The sequence below is a fragment of the Carlito syrichta genome, unplaced genomic scaffold (assembly GCF_000164805.1).
Source record: "Carlito syrichta isolate Samal-C Ts95f unplaced genomic scaffold, Tarsius_syrichta-2.0.1 Scaffold300780, whole genome shotgun sequence".
Taxonomy (NCBI): domain Eukaryota; kingdom Metazoa; phylum Chordata; class Mammalia; order Primates; family Tarsiidae; genus Carlito; species Carlito syrichta.
The window spans coordinates 174,633-195,609 of NW_007244876.1; the positions used below are offsets into that span (position 1 = coordinate 174,633).

At 33.0% G+C, this 20,977-nt stretch overlaps 1 protein-coding gene across 1 annotated transcript in view; it reads right to left on the reverse strand.

Annotated features, from left to right (window-relative positions):
- Positions 1-20,977, reverse strand: part of SYT10 (synaptotagmin 10) — a 60,581-nt gene that overhangs the window by 17,280 nt on the left and 22,324 nt on the right. Inside the window, exon 3 of the mRNA XM_008054736.1 lies at positions 9,747-10,314. Within this exon, the coding sequence (XP_008052927.1) occupies positions 9,747-10,314 (568 nt within the window). The remainder of the gene's footprint in view (positions 1-9,746; positions 10,315-20,977) is intronic.

Below are 20,977 nucleotides of genomic sequence, written 5' to 3' on the forward strand. Positions count from 1 at the left end.
AGTATGTCTTCAGTCAGTAAGGTCTCAGTTTTAATTAATTACATTTATAGGACTTATTGCAATATATGCTATGACATCGTCTTTTATAATATTTACTTTATTCTATTTAAAGGTTTAGGAAAGGCAGACACTGCTTAGCTCTCTATGCATTTCAGTCACAGTTTTACAAGACAGATTTGACAGGATTATATGTTGTAAAGGCCATATACACATATTTTTGTCAAAAGTGTTATATTACAAATTTCTTTAATCCAAACTATATTAGTAGGTAGAGACTTCGATTCTGTAAGTCAAAAGTTGAACTTACACATTTAAAAGAAAATTTAATTTTCCCTTCAGTATATTCCAAGTATGGTAAAACTCTAACATGATTCAGGGCAAACAACTGAACTAAGAGTTAATTAAAGATTTAAAACCTAGTTCTGTGTCTTCTAATAATGAGCTTTGTGAATTTAAATGATTTTCTTAACATTCTTGGACTTTAATTTTATAAACTATAAAATGAAAGGATTAAACTTGAACTCTACCAATTCTAAAATAATGATCATATGGTCTAGACATGAGACATCTCAAAATCCTGCCCAGAACATACCCATGAACTTTTAAGGTAACAGGAGAAGATTACAAGTCTTATGTAGTTTACTATGAGAACAAGATCTAGGTCACTATTTAAGACATTGATTTTGTTTCCCCACAATTCTACCAACTTTGGCATTTTGTTATTTAACCTAAAAGCAGTAAGGAATGCAAAAAGCATGAATGTTTGTAATAGAGATGAAATAATGAAATACAAGAGCAATAAACAGAAGTAAAAAATATTCCCTTAAAATTTCTTATAATAATTAATGCTCACAATGATCACCATTATGAAAAGGTTAACTTACACTTAGTATATTCTATATCTATAGCATTGTATAAATATTTCTATTTAAAATTGTTAAAGTAAGAAACTGGGAACATTAACTTGTTTTAGAAACTATAAGATTAGCATAGTTATTTTTCCAGACTATTCTAAATAAATGATGCATCGTCCGTGTCTGAAATCTTGATTTTAAGAAGCAGAAATTCTAATTTTTTCAGTTGCAATAAAATAATAAATTCCTCATTTAAGGGGACACTTTGACATTCTCTGTGTTATGAAGAGTAGAGTTTTTAGCAACTGCCATGACTGTTTATCACTTCCTGTGGTTGAAACCTTTATCTTATCATCAAGCCTTCAAAGGACTAATTTGATTTCTACTAAGGTAACAAACACATACATGCACGCTTAGATACACAGCATGATCCAGAGATGTTAAAGGAAATTAGCTTGTTTGTCATTAGGAATTATTTTCTTTCTTTAGGGTATCAGTCAGGGATCCAACAGGAAACAAATGGCACACACAAATTAGAGTAATTCAAGAGGGTTTCATGAAAGGACAGAAATGTGAGCCAGGAGTTGGAAACCACAAGACAGAGTCTCTTGTCCTGGAGCGATTAACAGCAGAGGCTGTCATGACCACTAAGACTGAAAAAGCAAATAGGTACAGTTACCTGGGTACAGAAGGAAAGTAGTCAGAAGAAAAGGCTGCTTTGCAAGGAATGACACCCTCAGATGAAGGGCACAGTCAGCACAGTCAACTTGAGGTTCTCTCATAGGAGAAGAGAGCAATGAGCAGAAATACATATTTCAACATCATTCACCTGCCCGAACTTGTTGCTAGAAGATAGAAAATCTTGCCTCAGAGGACAGAGAGTCTAACCAAACAAGCCAGTCTTCTGAGGCACCAAATGGGGTGGAGAACAGTGGGGACAGTGGAGAGAGAATCTAAAGGGACAGACTGGCATCTCCAGCTTCTGAGGTTTCTTAAGATGCACTTTAGGTGGGTGAGGCGACAAAGAGGAGGAAAGGGAAGAGAGCCAATATAGGCTTCTCCCAAGAAAGAGAGTCTGAGTTGAATCTAAAAAGATGAGTAAGGCTTCATTAGGCAGAAACAGTGAGAAACGGCATTTTAGGCAGACGTATCAGTCGATGGGAAAGCTGGTAGCCAAGCAAAACCTACTGCTTTGAGTGAGGTGAAATTAATGCAGAGAGGTCATATAGGAGACTGGTGAAAATGAGTAAGCAAAGTTAGAAATCACCAAGAATAGGTATAGTAGGAAACCAGAAGGGAATAGGAAGGACAGGCTGTAGAATAGTTAGGGTACTTAAAAGGGTGATAATGAGAGTGGGAGTAGAGAGAAACTGAGTAAGATGCCAAAATCCTTAATGCATGTGAGAAAAATAATTGGGAGACCATCTCCAGGTAGGAGATGAAGGGCAAGCTAGAAGGCATTATGAGTATATACATCTTCTAAAAAGAAGCAAATTGTATCTACTCACCGGATCACAGCATAAGGTAACCAAAAAGATTTAATAATCTCTTAACTCAAAACTTTCTAATCTGAATGGAAAAATATATCACCAAAACTATATCTTATCATGATAATAGTAATAATAATTGGATATAACTCACATCAATGTCTTTATTCCAATTTCATATGTGAGCTACATCAAAAACAACCAATAACCTGCCACAAAATATAAGCTGATGTAACTGCTAGCACTTTTTGGCAGCTAGCATATATTGAGCATTTACAAATGCCTCACTCTGTGCTGTTTATCCTACTTTGTCCTCACAACCTTCTCATAATCTCCATTTTATAGATAATATAATGAAGGCTCAGAGACACTTAGTAACTTGCTCAAAGTCATACACAGATTAGTGACATCACAGGAATATAAAACCTTGTGGGTTTGTTAAAGGTTTATGTACTTTACTGGTTAGTCTACACTGCCTTTAACTACAGCCATAGAGAGATAGTCTTCTTGAGGATGGCAGGAAAGCTGGATGGCAATTATAATCCTTACATGTAGAACAGTGTAGGAATTTAAATTGGAAATTATGTAGATGCAATAAATTTAGGGAAAAATCATCATTTTGTTTTTAAACAGTCCCAAATATTATGACTAAAATATGATTGGCAGCCATTCTTTCAGCAGCTGCTGTGGCTACACATTTTTTCTAATATCATAAAAACTGCAGAAGAACTAGCCATTTTTGAATGATACCTTTTCAATGAATCTGAATATCATATTGTGCTTACTCAACAACTCTATGTTTATCTAAAAAGTCTGGCATCAATGTTGAAATAAGTTTAAAACTGTTGTCACACATTTATGTTTCAGAATTGCATTAACTTTTATTTTTTGCTTTGTGAAACAGAATCCTGTAATGAATGTTACAAGAAGCTACTGCTTAAACTGCTAATAAAAAGATAATAAATCATTGTTGTGGGCTATTTTATAGCCACTTATCTGCAATCCTTCCCATGAAATGCAAAAGGGGTCAAAATGGACTAATCACACAATAAAACCTTGTTCTCTAAATGTGCTTAGATGTGATCCAATCTAAAACATAATACAAAAACTACAGTGATTTATTAAATATTAAATATACATGAGACAGAGATCCTTTAAACAGGCTGCTTGAATTGGGCAGGGGTTAAGGCCAAAAAGAATCATGCTTTATAAACTCTCAGTTTTGTGATAGTTGATGTTAAACTCTATTATTTTAAACAATTTAAATTTAATTTTGTATTGCAACATAGATGCTTTCCCCCAATTCTTGCAAAATGACTAAAAGCCTTATATATATATATATTAATAGGTTCATTAAATGTACTTGGATCATTTGAGCTCATCAATAATTTCTTGGTGGCCCATGAGGAGATGTAATCTGTGACACTCTAGGTCCAGGATTTTTGCAGAGATGAAACAGAATACTAGAAATGTTCAGAAAGAAGCAGATGTGAATCCACAGTTCCAGTATGGAGGCCTATGGCCTGCTACACTCCAGCAGACACTGTGACACCAACAGTCCTTGACCAAAAAAGTCTGTTCCCTACTAGTCCCCTGCCTTCTATCCCACCTTTTTGTTCATAATGAGATTGGAATTTTGCCACTTTAAAAAATGTTATTAACGGACACATTATTCCATAATTAACACACTTTAGAAGATAATTCACTGGTAGCTAAGTGCAAAAAATAATAGTATTATTTGAATCCTACAATTAATCTAGGATGATTAAGGGTAGAATTTAAAATATATCTCCAGAAAAAAGAAAACAATTTTTAAAATAAAAAGAAATTTAATAACATGTAATTAAATAAGTTACTTAAAACCGAAGAGTAGCAGGTACATTCAGCACTCTGAATGGTTGGCATAATGAACACAACAGTTCCTTTTATTTGTCATGTCAAGACCTACACTTTCAAATAATACCTGACAGATGCTTAGTTAGAAGATTATAGATTCAAAGACTTTTATAGCTGTAAACCAGGTCATAACCAACTTCCTTAACTTGTGAGAATTTCAAGAGTCTAGAATGTAGTTGGTGCTGAAAAAATGTTCATTGAACAGAAAAGGAAATAAATGCATATGCAAAATGAAGTTGGTTCTGTTTAAGAAAAGGAAATCTTTTCCTATCTACCCACACTTTAAATGGCTTCTAGTGTATGCATGGGAAAACTGCATTTAAATATTCAAAATATGTAAGTCTTTACAGTGATTGACTTTTTGAAAAAAGTTAACCAAACATGCGAATAATATTATACACAGTGGTTTAAAAATGAAAAATATATAAAGCAAATATGCTGTAAATAATTCATTTTTTACATTCATTCAAACAGTTTTTCTACTTTAGCCAATAGATAGCTCTTACCATTAAATTATTGAGTGCTTTTACAAAGACTGTTTTGTATATGTGAGTATGAATATATATTTCTCCTTTACATTTCAGAAATAGCAGCATAGGGTACACTTTTACAATGTATTTTTCCCTTCATTGGAGATGTCTTTATATTAATATTAGAGGTAATTGACTTGCAGATTTGTGATATATTGTAGGATGATCCCCAAAGTGAAAACTAAATTTTTGCACAGAATATGCACCTTTGTTGTTTCCTTTGCCATTCAATCTCAAATTTCAAAAATTGCTACTTTCTGATAAAATATTAATATTCTTTCATATAAATAATTTATTAGTAATGAAATCATGAATGCCTAATACATGACTCTTATTTTAACCTGATAGAAGTTTTGTCAATAAATGCAAAATATTTCTGGCTTATTTTATATATGAATGGGTGCCATACCCTGAATATTGAAGAGAAAATTTGTCTACAGAAAGTAGCTAATGTTAGCAAAATGTAACTAAGCATGCACATACTGACTTGTAATCAGTAGGGCACATCATTGCATTGTAATTTTTCCTCTGGTAGTGGTAGATTTGTACTTACATAATTTCACGCTTGACTTTAAGTAAAAAATTTGCCAAGTTATTTATTCAACAAGTATTTATTGATTAACCATGAAGCACATATAAATGAGATGTACAAGATAATTTCTGCCTTCCAGAAGCTCAGAGAAGCTGGTGACAGACATAAGACAAGTATTTATAGAATATTTAAATAAGTGTAAGGAAGTTGCTTGCATTAGCATATATTAGCTCCTTTTCATTCCTATTGCTACTAACCTTAATCAAGCTTTTTTTCATCTAATCTAGACTGCTGGGTTAGATTCCTATCTGGCCCCTACATTTAATAATCTCCCACTCCTAACCACTGTACATATCGAGCTGCCATATGAGACAATAGCTCCAGGAATTTCACTCTTGTGATAAAAAAATAAATAAAATAAACTCTCATGGCATTAAACATCATCCTGATTGTAGTTTATATTCATACTCTACTTTTTTCCCCCCGAAAACATGCTACAGTCAATTTATTTTCTTTTCCTCATGTTGTTTTCTTTTCAAGGAACATTCAATTGCTCTTTTTAGAATTATATCATCATACAAAGATGGTCTTAAATACTATTTTCATATGTGATATAATTTGTACAAAAAGTGTGTGTGTACACAAGATCACATTTGTCATGGTTACCAGGAAAATATTATATTGTAATTTACACTCTCACACACTCTTTCTTTCATTCTTTCTTACTTTTGCCTCTGTTAGACTAAGATCTTTGACTAAAACTTGCACTCTACTAGTTTTCCTTTCCATTCTAGAACTAAATATATTTTACATAGAAAGTTCTCTTTGAATATTTATGTAATCAAATTGAATTTATATAAATCAAATGCTGTAGAAAAAAGGAGTAAATTTCATTGAATAAACTGTCCTAGGAAGATTTTTTTGGAAAAGTCCTTTCAATATGAGGAAGAAAATGTGACAAAGAATTTATGATAAAAATCTATAGGAATGAGACACGTAAAACAAAACAACTGTCACAAAAAGCAGTTACTCTGAGTTTCATAGAGTCTTGTTTTCAACAATTATAAGATATAATTAGCATGCAGAAGAAAAAAGAGAGCTATAGCATTTACATCAGTGTGATAATAAAGCAAGACTTAATGACACTAAGAAAACATTAAAAATTAAAAATACACCAACTACTGCTTTCCAAACAGATACCAAAATATTTTTTTTCCCCAGTAAATTTTGGGCTAAATTAAGTTGGAGATCTGCAGTGATATAAAGGTGCCCTTTAAAATTTCATAAATAATTATTTCAAGTAAAAATCTTAATTATAATAATTCTTACCATTACGAATGACCAGAATTTCAAGAATTACTGTCTCCTAATGTAATGATAATTTTAAAAATCAAACATTTATTTTATTTGTATTATAATTTCTTTTATATCTGTTCCTGCATAGTTGGATAACCTTTGTAGGTGTCTACAGGACTTGAATGAGTGACAGCATATACTACATTTCTATTTTATTTCCCTTTTTCCTCCTTCTTTCTAGGAAACTCTATAATTTCTGTATATAATTATTTAAAATTAAAGATATGTGAATAGGAAATAAAGTTTCTTACACAAATTCCAATTCATATCATTTTTTTTCATTGTTACTAATAAGAAAATGTAAAATGGTTTAATGATTTTTCAAAAATTGAACAGAATTTTTTTTTTTTTTTTTTTTTTTGAGTTGGAGTCTCACTCGGTCGCCAAGACTAGAGTGCAGTGGCCGCTCCCGGCCACCGTAGCCTCGACCTGCTGGGCTCCAGCGATCCTTCCGCCTCAGCCTTCCGAGTAGCCAGAATTACAGGCATGCACTACCACGCCCGGCTGATTTTTTGATTTATTGTAGAGATGAGGTCTCGCTGCCCAGGCAGGTCTCGAACCCGCCGGTTCAGGCAATGCACTCACCTCAGCCTCCCAAAGGCGGGGGATTACAGGCTGAGCCACCGATCCCGGCTGAACAGAAATTTTAATTAAATACTATCGCAACCATAATATTAACTCTGGCTAAATTGTCCAGAAATTTAAGTTTCATTACTATCTTCCCAACAAAAAAAATTCATAAGCAACATTTTGAACAGTGTGTAGCTCAATGTTCTAGTTAAAAGGAAATGCCCTTTTATTAGAATAATTTAATATTAAATTATATTTCCTGCCTTCTTTTTATATTCAGAATGCTAAAATGAAAATGTCAAAAGGTGTGGCAGACAGAAGAAAAATACCCCCCAAATTAGCCATGTTCTAATTCTTGGAATCTGTGAATATGTTATTTACATGGCAACAGAGACTTTGCAGACATGATTAAGATTATGGACACTGAGATGGGGAGATTTTCCTAGGTTACCCATGAAAGTCCAATCTAAGCCAAAGAATGCCTGCAGTCTCTAGAATCTACAAAAAGCAAGAAAATAGATCTCCCTAAGAGCCTCCAGAAAAGAATGTAAACCTATCAACACCTTAATTTTATGTCGTTTAGTAACACCCATGTTAGGCTTTAAACTATAAAATGTCTGTGTTAAGACAATACATTTGTCGTAATTTTTACAGTAGGAACAAGAAATTACTACACTAGGCATATGGGAGAATTGAAAATACGTTTCAGCAATTTATTAATATTTATCAAAAAGCAAATAAGCATTATTAGTTGTCAAAAAATGAAGTTTCCATAAGGAATTCCTTTTTTTGTTTAAGAACCAATTTGGAATGCAAAAACTGATATATGTAAAAAAAAAAAAAAAATCCACTGTAATATCCTAGACAATTATACCACTTTTTGACTTCATTAACAGATTATTTACCTCTGAGCCTGAATATATGAACAGAACACTCCTTAAAACAATCTTTTATAGAAATGTGTTTGTTGCTTCCCTAGTACTTAGAGCATGTCAGATGTAAAGTAGGCACTCAGTAAATATTTGTTGAATGAATAAAAGGAATAATATAAGATTGAAGAATCATTAGAAATAATCTGACAATTACTATTTGCATTTGTAGAATTCTAGAAGGTGTCATATTTTTAAAAAACATTAAGAATAATTGTTCCTGTAGGGAAATATTTTCCTGTAGGGAAATACAGAACAATAAAGTAAACGCTACTGTGAAATCAAAAGAGCCTCAATGTGCCTTTGAAATATGATCCAGTTTCAAACAGACATCACAATAAAGATTATGAAATAAAGATCCAACAACAGAAAATGTTATGATGATGCAATGCAATGTTAAATTGGCAGATAAGTTTTTAAATTAATTTATCCACATAATTTATAATGACAATACAATCATCCCACATACTGATTGTAATTAGTAAAACACTAAAAACAGAAAAAATACAAGAGCAGCTATTTTAAATAAGAAATAATCCTCTTGTTTTTTGAATGATCCTTGTCTCTGTTCAAAGCTTTAACATTTTAAGATTATGAATTTTGTTAAAAAATAAACAAAATATGGTAAAAACATAAGGCAAACTGGTGGTAAAAAAATTAAATGCCCCATTTAAAAAAAAGAATAAACCAAAGCAATTTAGCAATCTAATTTAAGAAATAAGGTCTCTAATTCCACTTTTATAATTCTATCTTGGATAAATAATTTTTAATGAAAAACTAGATTTATGAAAAATGAACATAACAATTTTTAGTATAAGATTTATGTCTAACTTAAATAACTAAAAAAGATCACATATATCAAATCATGCACTAAAAGAAATGTAACATGAAAGAAGATCAGTGTAACAAATTAAACTTAGTATGTTTTAATTATATAAAAAATGCATAGTAAAAAACTGGAAAGCAATAGCCAAAATATTATCTATAATTTGTAGTATTGTAGATTATTTGAATCTTTTGCTATGTTTTTACAGTCTTCCAAATTTTCAGTACTAAAGTTAATATTAACTGTAATCAGAAAAAGCAGTTTATAATGAAAAATAAAAGTTCTAATGTGAACAATCACTTCTTAATTATTCATCATTTCATATATTGTAATTGTATATATTCCATGAAAGCCTCTGAAATAATGGGGTGTTTCAGATCAAAACAAAGGATTTTTCCAAGTAGCACCAAATTACATTTTAGGTTTGATCTGAGGAACAAAATCACCTTAAATAATGAAAGTCTATACTAGCTATGTTGAAACTGAGTGCTGGGGATAAGTTACAGACATATATTTTATAGGAAAAAAGGCCTATTATTTTTGATAACTTACAAGATTTTTTTTTTTTCTACACAATCACTAAGGTTATCTGTAGAGTATTGGGTACCTGATTTTTTATTAGTAGTAATCAAACCTACCTTTGCAGGATCTTAGAACATAAATTTCATAACTCTGCAGATATATTCTAATAATATGGATAATTATTTATCTTTTATAACACTGTAGGTCAAATAAAAAACAATATATTGGTGGAATTACTACTTACTGTGGTGGCACAATGAATATCTTTCCATACTGTGGCTTCTCTGGAGAGATCAGAGACTTCAAACAAATTATCAAGAATCACTTCCCCAATCATGTCATGTCTAGAAAATCTGTCAAAATCATATACACTGAAATGTAGTTTTCGGTTGCTGAGTTGATCGTATGCTACAGGAAACTGAAAAGTTTCATCAAATAGAGGATTTAAAGTCTTTCTGTGCACACGTGTCTGAAATTTCTTTTTCCTATCTGGAAGAAGATACATCTTCACATAAGGGTCAGAAGTTCCTGTAAAGTCTTTAGCAGGGAGATCTAAGGCTTTAATAATTTTAACAACTAAAAGTTCATTTTCATAATCATACTGGAGGGCAAAGTTAAGTTTCCCACAGGTTTTGACATCTTCTTTTGTGTTGCCCTCGGAGTCAACTGATTTCTGTTTGTAGAGTTCTGGTTTTATCCTCCCAATGCTGGTTGTTGTTTCTCCTCTTTGTAAAACAGGTTCTGTGCCCATGCTAAAATCAACACTGGAAACCTGCATTTGCCTTGGTAGGTGTCTTCTAAAGGAATTGTGGCTGTACACACACACATACACACAAAATCATTTAGGTAGATCATTTTGATGAGAATGTTATACAGTGGTATATAAACTCTACCCCACCCCCAGAATAATAAAATATATCTATATCTACACAGATAGATACATACCACATATAATCAAAGAGCTACTCCTGAAAAAGAAAAGGATGCAGTATTCAAAAAAAAAAAAGGCTCATATAATTCTAGAACAACGTGAAACACACAAATGTTCATATTTATGAGCTTTTGGAATTTTGTACTCCCAATCATAAGCACATAATTAAAGACAATTATAAGGAATATGATTATTAACAAAGTCCAATAGTCCACAAAAAGTTATGAATATTACCAATCATCTGGGTATATCTTGATATAAATATTATATAGAAAAATTCTTCAGATGTCTGAGTTTTTAGAATTTGGATAGTTGGGTCTCATGAATTTCATGTTTTAGTGACTACAGTATTAAAATAAAAATACAATAAGTCCACATATTCTTACAATGTGTTAATTACTTTTTTCTTTCTTTTTATTTTTAGAGACAGGGTCTTACTCTGTCATCCAAGCTGGAGGGCAGTGACATGATCCTAGCTCATTGCAGGCTCAAACATTTCTGGGCTCAGGTGATACTCCCACTGTAGCCTCTCTAATAGCTAGGAGTACAGGAATGTGCCACTACACCTGGCTAATTTTAAAAAAAATTTTGTAGAGGTGGGGTCTTGTTGTGTTGCCCAGACTGAATTCAAACTCGTGACCTCAAGCAGTGATCCTCCCACTTGAGTCTTCCAAAGTACTGGGATTACTGGCATGAGCCACCAAGCTTAGCATTTATTTCTATAGCTTAGATAAATAAGTGAATATTTATTTCTAAAATGTACAGGTGTGACAGCCAAAATAAATACATTTCCAGTTTTTGCAACAAGAAGTGGGCTTCAGATACTTTAACTGAGAATGTAGAATTTTAGAATTGGGGCCAACCTAACAGTTTTAAAATTCAAACTGAATTTCATATAGTCACAGTTACTATCCATCTAGTCAACATTTCCAGAATATGTTTACTAAAGTCTTCTAAATGTGATTTGCATTAAAATCTGTTTCTTTTATACTTCCGCATATGAGCTATGCCAACGTACATGTCTCCTCAAGGTTTAGTCCCATTTCTTTTGTTCTGTCTGTTCTCAGTCTGTCCATCAGACCAATCATCAGTTCTTTGGACTATAATTACTGTCTTGAATCTGATGATTTCCCCAGACAAGTCCTAGCTATATAAACTTCTACTTCCACATATCTAAATCTTCAAGGAAGATTTCTAAACAGATGTCTTAATTTCACTCAAAACTCAAGCAAGCTTATCATATTCTCTCTTCTATTCTTAAACCAGCTCTCTCTCCCATAATCTCTGACAATACTGTTAACATATCAATCAGTCACTTGTGCTTGAAAAGATGCAGCATGCTTTGAATCACTTCCCCCTTATCCATGAGATTTACTTAGTTTCCTAAATCCGGCTGCTGTTTCTTTTAAAACATCTCATACAATTATCCATTCCAGTCCACTGCCATTGCTATGAGGTCCACCTTCTTATCACCATGTACTCTGCTTTCTCTAGGTGTCTTCAGCTGGCTTTCCTTCTTCCAACTCTCTCTTACACTTAATATCTGGTCAGCATGCCATCCGTTTTTATACAGATTCACTTCAAAATCCTTTACTCACTTCCATTGTCTATTACAGCAAGTCTACTTGTTATAGTGTTAAGTAATATGAAGGACATTGCTTAATTAATACTACATTCACTAATGCTCACATGGAGATTAATGTCTTAAAGAAGAATTTTAAAAAATATCGACCACCCAGAAGTTAGATACCTAGGCACCATACTATTTGAGAAGTAGTTGCAGGAGCTGAGAGGATGTTGAACCTAGAAAAGAGAAGTCGCAGCAGGGGCAAAGGGCAAAGGGCAAAGACGGATTGAGGCTAGCTGTCTTCTAATGCCTGAAGTACTGTCATGACAGAATAAGAATTAATGGTTACAGGTCGATAGACTTTAGCTTAATCTAAAGAAACATTAAGAAAAAAAAAAATCTAGAACTATCCCAACATGCTGAAGCAGTAAAATTCCCCACACTAGAACTGTTAGATGTTGAAAAAAAGATATCTGCCTCAGGTGAGATTTTTGCCTCAACTCTAGCATCTCACCTGCAGAAAGCATTATGAGTTTTCTAACCCTACATTTCTGTGATTCTTTGTCATTCTGTGGCTCTTTGATAACCTTATGAGTCTAAATATTCATGATATAGCATCATCATTATGTGGTATTAATAAAATGGAACTTGCTAAAATAAGAATTACAATCTGAGGTGTTGCCAAGTTCATTCTCTTATATTTAATTAACTTATTTTCTACAACTGGACAGAAATCGAACAAGAATTCACATAATGCCATTAAAAATGCTAGGGCTGTATGGAAACTAATCTTATCTCTCTACATAATCAGTTTTTATAGACAAGGAAATGCTGTGGGAGTATCAGCAACTCTGCCTGTTACTACTGTATTATTTACAGACTTCTCAAAAATTTTTTTAAAAGAAACTATGACTCAGTACCTATGCTGCAAATGAAGATAAAAGATTGAGAATGGGAAAGTGGTGGAATGGTGCTGTAGGTGAAAGTACACTGCAGCAATTTTAAAACCGGAATCAAAGCATGTAGCGTGTGGTCACAGAGAACTATATGGATGAAAAGAAAAGGCTTACAGAAAAATGATATTCCAGTATCTGATGAGTGCTTGAGAATTAATGAGAATTAAAATGGAAAAAAATACAATGACAATTTACAATAAGATAAACAAAAGAAACATAAATAAATATATACTACAACGTTGTTACAATAAAACATTAGTGTGCCCTTGCTCTTCAGATTTTGCCAGTAAAAGCTAACATAATGAATGCCCATGGTATGGCAGGTATACGTGTAAATTCTGTATCAACTCACTTTAGGCTCATGGATAGAAACTATTATGTTATCTATTTTACAAATGAGGACACTGAGGCACATAGAGAGGTGAGGTAACTTATTCAAAGTCACACAGCTAGGCAGGTGCTAACATTAAAATCTAATGGAGAAAGCCTGGGTCTAGTGGCCAGACCCTCAACCACAATGTTGTAGCTATATCCACAGTTATACTGTTTGGTTATATTATTTCAAAAATTAATCAATCTAAGTTACCATATAAAATGTCAAAATATTTATATATGCTTCTATAAAACTTTTTATATTTAAATAACATAATTATGTAATCCACTAAGATACAAAATGTATTTGGGTGAAATAGCTTGATATGTTTTTAGAAACGTTTTTAGTTTCCTTGACTAGTTATGAAGAATTGAAAGGGAGCAAGTATGTTTATAATTTGTAAATAAAATTCTTATCAAGGTTATATTTATAGTATATTGCATAAGAAGTGACATATATTTTGCAAATAATAGTAGCAAAGTATATCGTATATTCAAAAATGATTACGTTAAAATTTGAGTATAATTGAAAAAGTATTTCTACATAGAGGAACATACTTAGACTACTTTATTTCAGATGAGAGAATTAGCTCCTAATTAGAACTGTACTTAATTCAAGACCCCAAATTTTAGTTTCATATCTAAGTGAGTATATATGTAAAAGTCTAAATTAAATTTTGAAATGATCTGTTTCTTCAGATTTCTCCCATTTTAATGCATTGAGTGTGACATGAAATATATTTTGACCCTGACTCTATCTCAGTTATAAAGAAGCCAAAGCTTAAATTAGGGTCAGGAAAGATCAGAGAGAATTTATGAAAATGAAAAGAATTTCAAAAAATACAAACGGTATATGTAGTTGTAAAATATTAAAGGGGTCTAATATAACCCAGTTTGCATATACAATGTTCCTAAGATATTCAGGATACTTAATTGAGTAATTAAATATTCCTGTTAAAATTATTTTACTTAAGCAAGAAGCTTTTGTTTTTGTGAGCAAAACCCCTAAAAAATTAATTCTTATTTTTTATAAATTTATTCAATAATTTCATATTTATGCTTTTCAGTGTAATAAAACTTCAATCTTCTATTCTCTCCCCTCAGTTATTAATTTCTTCTTTATGCCTCTGCATATAATTTGTTCAGCTATAAAGCCTCTTCTAACAGGAATCAAAGAGTAGTAACGTCTTTGTTCTAGTAAGTCAATGTCCTAATTATAGGGTAGATATTGCATCTTCGAAGTCACAGTTTAGCTAGTCAGTTCAGAAAAGCTTTAATTATTACAATGTCAAACTATTGCCACGACAACACAGATCTTCTTTTTCTTCTTGTTTTTTTTTTCTCTTTTAGAATGATAGTGATTAGTGGCTGTAAAGTCTCACAATATATCCAACCAATCACAGTACAAGCCATTTGACTGTTACTAGTCCTATTCTTATCCTTCAAACCTAAGAGGGCACCATCCAAGTACTCTCCCAGAGAAGGAAAAACTTTCTCTACTTTATCCTGAGGATAGCTAGATGTAGTCAATGTTACTTGATAATACAGGAATATAATATGTTAATGTAGTGATTTTCAGATATTTATTGCCAATAGATCCTTTTCTTCCAACAAAATCTGAGGCCAGAAATTGAATATATAAAGATAGAGGTGCTCTGATTGACATGTGGGCAGAGTACTGGAAACTCACGGGAAAATGAGCCTGTTTTTTTTCCCACCTCTCAGAAGAAAGTGTTTAAAGATTCTTAACATAGAGATGAGGTGGAAAAAGTTCTGGACAGGAATCAGACTGTAGTTTGCTCCCAGGTTCTCTGCATAGTGAGGGCACCTTTAGGGAAGTTACTTAACTTCTTAGAACTTTATTTTCCTCATTTGTAAAATAGTCCTTTCGTAGTTTTTGGAAAAATTAAATGAGATATTACATATGGCTTTGAAAACTGATTTTTTTCATATTGATATTATTAGAATTAAAAACACAAGGAGTTGAAATACAAATGCCATAATGAACTCTCTAGTTTTAACAAGCTCAAATCTAGGTTTCCTGTCTGGGCATACGGAAATGGCACAAAGTCATTATTGTGTGCACATGTCCTGGACCACCACCCTGAACTAAAGAGACTAACTCACTTCTTAACATCTGGCAGTTCTATTTTCCTAAAGTGAGAAGCCTATATCCTCCTATGTGATTTCCAATGTCTTTACCATCCATTAAGTTAACTTTGAATCTTTCTTGAAAAATAGAGTCAAAAAACAAAAATATCTCTAGTAGCTTCTATTTCTTTATTAAATATGTTTTAAAAATTCATCTGTTTTAACACTGAAATCTGCACGAGAGATTATCAGCATATATTAACTATTATCACCATTTCATAGTTAAGAAAGGCTTTAGAATAGTAAGACTAAATCAAGTTTCTGATAAACTAAGTTTTAGTCTTTGTTTCCTATTCTGTTCAAACTGAAACAAGAATAAGAGCTATCTATTCACTACACAGATATCTGAGCATATGCCATGCAAAGCAATATATATATTATACACATCTATGTATACATATGAAGGCAGACTAAGTTGTATAAAATGCTACAATAAATTTTTAAAACAAATTTTTTTAAATTTAAAAAAATTAATTGAACTCTGCACCCTTAATCGCTTCTCTGAATGTTCTCACTTTATTCTTGGTGGTAATCTGGCTCTTCCCCAAGGACACTATTTCCTCTGTGGCCCTCTCAGGAGGTAACTGGTATTTCTCCCACAGCCCTTATTCTGCTGGGCCTTGGGGTAGAGCAATTATTCTTTCCTCTTGTCCCCCATTCCCTATTACCACACTATTTTCCCTTAAATTACCACTCCAGTTCTGAGGCTCAAGTCAGCAGATCATATCCCCATAACCATTTATTGTTAATCATCTATTGATACCCAAATTACTCCCTTGAGAGTCTTCATTATCTTAGTCTTTTAGTTGAGCAAAATTCTCTTTGATGTTTCTGCTCTAATTCCTAGCATTGTATATGTTTCTTCCAACCGTTTAGACTCTAGATTCAATGAACTCCTCTACGCCAATGATATTCTGTACTTACCTCAGTCACTGTCATGTGCATAGACAGATTTAGTTATTATCATTAACTGCAGACTCTCCAAAAACCCAGTTTCATGCACGACTCTCTCTGCTCAGCACCTCCTACCTTTCCAGGTTATTTTAAGATAGACAAAAATAACAGTAGGCTCTTATGCTGAGGGTACTGAGCAAACAGAGAGGGAGAACTAATAATGCAGGCATCACAGAGGAGCATTCTTAAACATGACAAGAGGGGAAATGGGACTTAGTAGACAAGTGGAGGGATTGGTTTTTAGATAGAAGCATTGGTAGTAATTTAATATCAACTAATAAGGCAAATGTATAGGATGGATGCTGGTAAAAGGGTTCATGATGTGGTGGGAGTCTGTGAAAAGTTTCTGCTCTTTGGTTCAATTTTATGAGTAAAATGAGAAGGAAGGTCATTAATTAAAACAGAACATAGAAGATGAAAGTCTAAAGAAAGGTGAGAAGGTATAAAACATTTGCTATGGTTTGAATGTCCCCTCCAAAATTCATGTTGAGACGTAATCCCCAATGTGGCAGTATTGACAGGTGAGGCCTTTAAGAGGTGATTGGGTCATAAGGGATCTTCCTTCTTTAATGGATTAATCTATTCATGGATCAATGAATAAATGAGCAATGGGTTAATGGATTATCGCGGGAGTGGAACTACTGGCTTTATAAGAAAAGGAGAGACCTGAGCTAGCATGTTAGCACACTCAGTCCTTCTTGGGACTCTGAAGAGTGATCCCACCAGCAAGAAGACCCTCATCAGATGTAATCTCTTGACCTTGGACTTGCTAACCTTCATAACTGAAAGAAATACATTCATTTTATTTATAAATTATCCAGTTTCAGGCATTCTGCTATAAGCAACAGAAAATGAACTAGTATAATAATCTTCTTGTGAAGCTAGGAGATTGAGAGGGAAAATGGCTTGTTGTGCAACATTTAATACCTAGAAGAGGAGTGTGGTCATGAAATTAAAGTGAATCAGTGAGAGCTGTTTATGTTTTGTCTAGTAATATTCACTTGCACACGTGCAGATGTAAAGATGACAAAGAGTTGAATTCAACCAGGGCTGTGATTTTGCCCTGCAAATAAGAAAGTATCAAGGGAATGGGGGACAATGCCTCCCTCCACATTGCTAAATTCACAGATAAATTCACAATCCTCATCCCACCAATCTTAGAGAGTCACCTAGAGAGTCACCAGACTGTTACTCACTCCTGGCTGTTTACATACTCTTCATTTGGCTTCCAGGTTATACTCTTCTGACTTCCCTTCTACTTCACTAGTTTACTTCTCAGTCTACTTTGCTGTTCTTGATGTCTTAAAACTCATCTCTGGTCTTATCTTTCCCATCTATATTCATCCATTTTGTGATATTACCTCCTGGTTTGTGACACTATCTATCTTCTTAGTTCCCCAAATTTATATATGTATCACAGATTCACATTGGAATTCCAGAGTATTTATTCAGTTGCCTACTTAACTTTTCCATTTAGATTTCAAACAGAATTCTTAAACTCAACAGATCCACATCTGTTCTTGCCTCTCAAACTCACTCTACTCAGTCTTGTCTATTTCCACTCAATTTTTCCAGATGCTTAGACTAAAACCTTGAAGTTATTTTTGACTCTTCCCATTTTACTTACATGCTCCAGCTAGTTTGTCAGGGTAGTCTGTTTTTTTTTTTTGTACCCTCAAAATATATCCTGAATTCCATCATTTCTCACCACCATTAACTACCATTTTCCTGGTCTGAGCCACATCACCTCTGACTTGGATTATAGCCTCTTTAGTGGTCTTTCTGCTTCTATCCTATGTCTCCTTCAATGTCTGTTCAGTACACAACGGACAGAATAATCCTTTAAAAATACGTTAGGCCACTCTGATTTAAAACCCTCCAGTGGTTTCCATATTACCCAGAATAAAAGCCAAAACTCTTTTAGCCCTGCTACATTTGCCTTTTCTCCTAGAATTTTCCAGCAGTTTAAAAATATTTCTCTCTGCTGCAGCACATGGGTCTCCTTATTTTCTTTTCTTTAATTAATCAATTAATTAAGTTAGTTATTTGAGTGGGGGTTTCAATCTGTCATCCAGGCTGGAGTGCAGTGTCATGATATTAGCTTACTGTAGCCTTGACCTCCAGGATGTCAAGGTGCTTGCCACCACACCCAGCTAATTTATATATATATATTAGCGATGAGGTCTCACTATGTTGCCTAGGTTGGTTTCAAACTCCTGTTCAAACTCCTGAGCTCAAACAATCCTCCTGTCTCAGCCTCCCAAAGTGCTGGGATTATAGGCGTGAGCCACTGTACTGGACCTTCTTGTTTGTTTAGGAAGACAGCGCAGCCACTATCTTCAGGGTCTTCATAGTACCTGCCTCCTACACAAAAAGCTCTCCCAGACACCTGATGGCTCACCCCTCTACTACTACTTCAACACTTTGCTCAATTTACCTTCTTAACAAGATCTATCCTGACTACCATGCTTAAAACTGCAACACTGCTGCCCATTCAGACCTGTCAATTCTTTGATTTTGTGTTATTATTTTCTATAGAAATTATTAGTTTCTAATATATTACATAATTTACAAGAATGTGGGTGGAGATTTTTTGTCAGCTTTGTTCCCTAATGTATATCAAATGTTGAGAAAAATGGCTGGCAAGTAACAAGTGTTCAATAAATATTGTTGACTATATAAACTAAGTATTTTTCCCTGAAAAAAGTAAGCTATATTTTATTTAATAATTAAAAAACTGGAGAAACAACTGGTTTTATTCCCAATTATGTAAAGGGATGGCTAAAATCCTTATAACTTACCTTTATTATGTTCAAAGAATTTACAGATAATTTGCTTTTTAACAGAATTAATGATATAAATGTTCAGTTATTCTGAAGATACTTGTCTTGATTACTCTTCATAATAAAAAGGTTTAAATATAACAAGTGATGATAAACAATTGCATTCAATCTAGCATATCTTTAAAGGAAAGTGTATGAAGTAATTAGGGTGAAAAAGCTTTGAGCTACAAAGTTCTGAGAACATAACATTTTATGTTACAATTAAAGAAGTAAATAGGTAATGAAACTTTAAATACTAAAAAAGTTCTCAATAGTAACTTGTCAAAATAATAAATCCAAGAATTTATTCTGCAGTGTTACTAGATCTCTAGAAGGTCTTTTGAATTGTGTATTCTAGCTCTGAATTTCTATGCTCAGTGTGCCACGGTAGGCCTTTTCTCATTTTGTAATATGTTTCTGTCATAAGCTTATTTCTTAGTAAGCTTAGTTAGGTTTTGGAGAAAAATAGTCATAGTCCTAAAACCGAGTTCACTTACCACCCTCAGTGACCCTCCTTCTGCACTTCCACATCTCCTTGAGCAGACTGCAAACAGTGTACTGAAATTACCTGTTTTCAGACCTGTCTTCCACTCTCCAACTCTTTTAGTAGATTGTGGTTTTTATAATGGCAGCGATTAAGTATTATTTATCTTTTTATGCATTTCATCATAAACATATGCATTAGACTAAGAAAAGGTCTATTGGAGTTTGTATGAAAATAATTTAGCCTAAGTTTCCTGTGACTAATAAAATCAAACTTCCCAAGTAATGTTTGCATCTTAAAGAAGTGCTTGATTAACTTATCATTAGTGCTTGCGTAGAAAAGATAATATTTATAATTGCCAGTAAACAAATTTTCCAAGTTTGAATCTAGGTTTTGTCTTTGACCTTGATTGAGTCATCCCTTTTCAAAAAAGAAGCAAATGTATACACCAAATACCTGTCTTTCTTTAAAAAAAATTTTTTTTTTAATTTTAAAGATGTGGAGTACAATTCAGGGTTAGGTATACAAATGTTCATTATGCAGGTACCCTTGTTGATGAGGTATGCCCCCCTCCTCGTTATGAAAGAAATACATATTCTTCATAAAGGAGAATACATATTCTTCATAAAGGAACTTGAGTCACCTCAAGTTCCTGCAAAACAAGTTTTTCAAACTTTTATTTCAGGACATCTACCTTATGTCCTCCATTGCTCTGGGCAAGCATTTTGTCTTGATATTATAGCTAACTATACATCTTTTAAACTCTCTCTTTGTACCATTTTGTTTTCCATTCCTTACAGTGTTCTGGAATGGATAATTTCACTTTCTGTTATCTTTTGAGGGAAATTTCATTTTTTAAAAAAATCTTACAGAAAACATAACTATGTAATCCTATTTTAATACAATTCTTCATTTTCCTTATAACAATGTACACCGAACATTCTTTTGGATACTGTGTGTGATGATTTTAAGAATTACTTTTCTAATTAACCATAGATGATTGTAAATATTATAAATTCATCAGCACATATGAGTCAGTGATTTCTTCCAGTGTAACATTTTCCTGTTTTTGTATCATGTTCAACTGGATCTATTATGTTTTCTAATAGTTTTCAGTAGGAACACAAAATCCTCTCTAACAGTGGCAAACCTATATAAGTCTTCATTGTTTATGACTTCTTTTGCTGCTTACAGTTCCCCTCATCTTTATATCATTAATGAATGCTCAAAAAATTCAT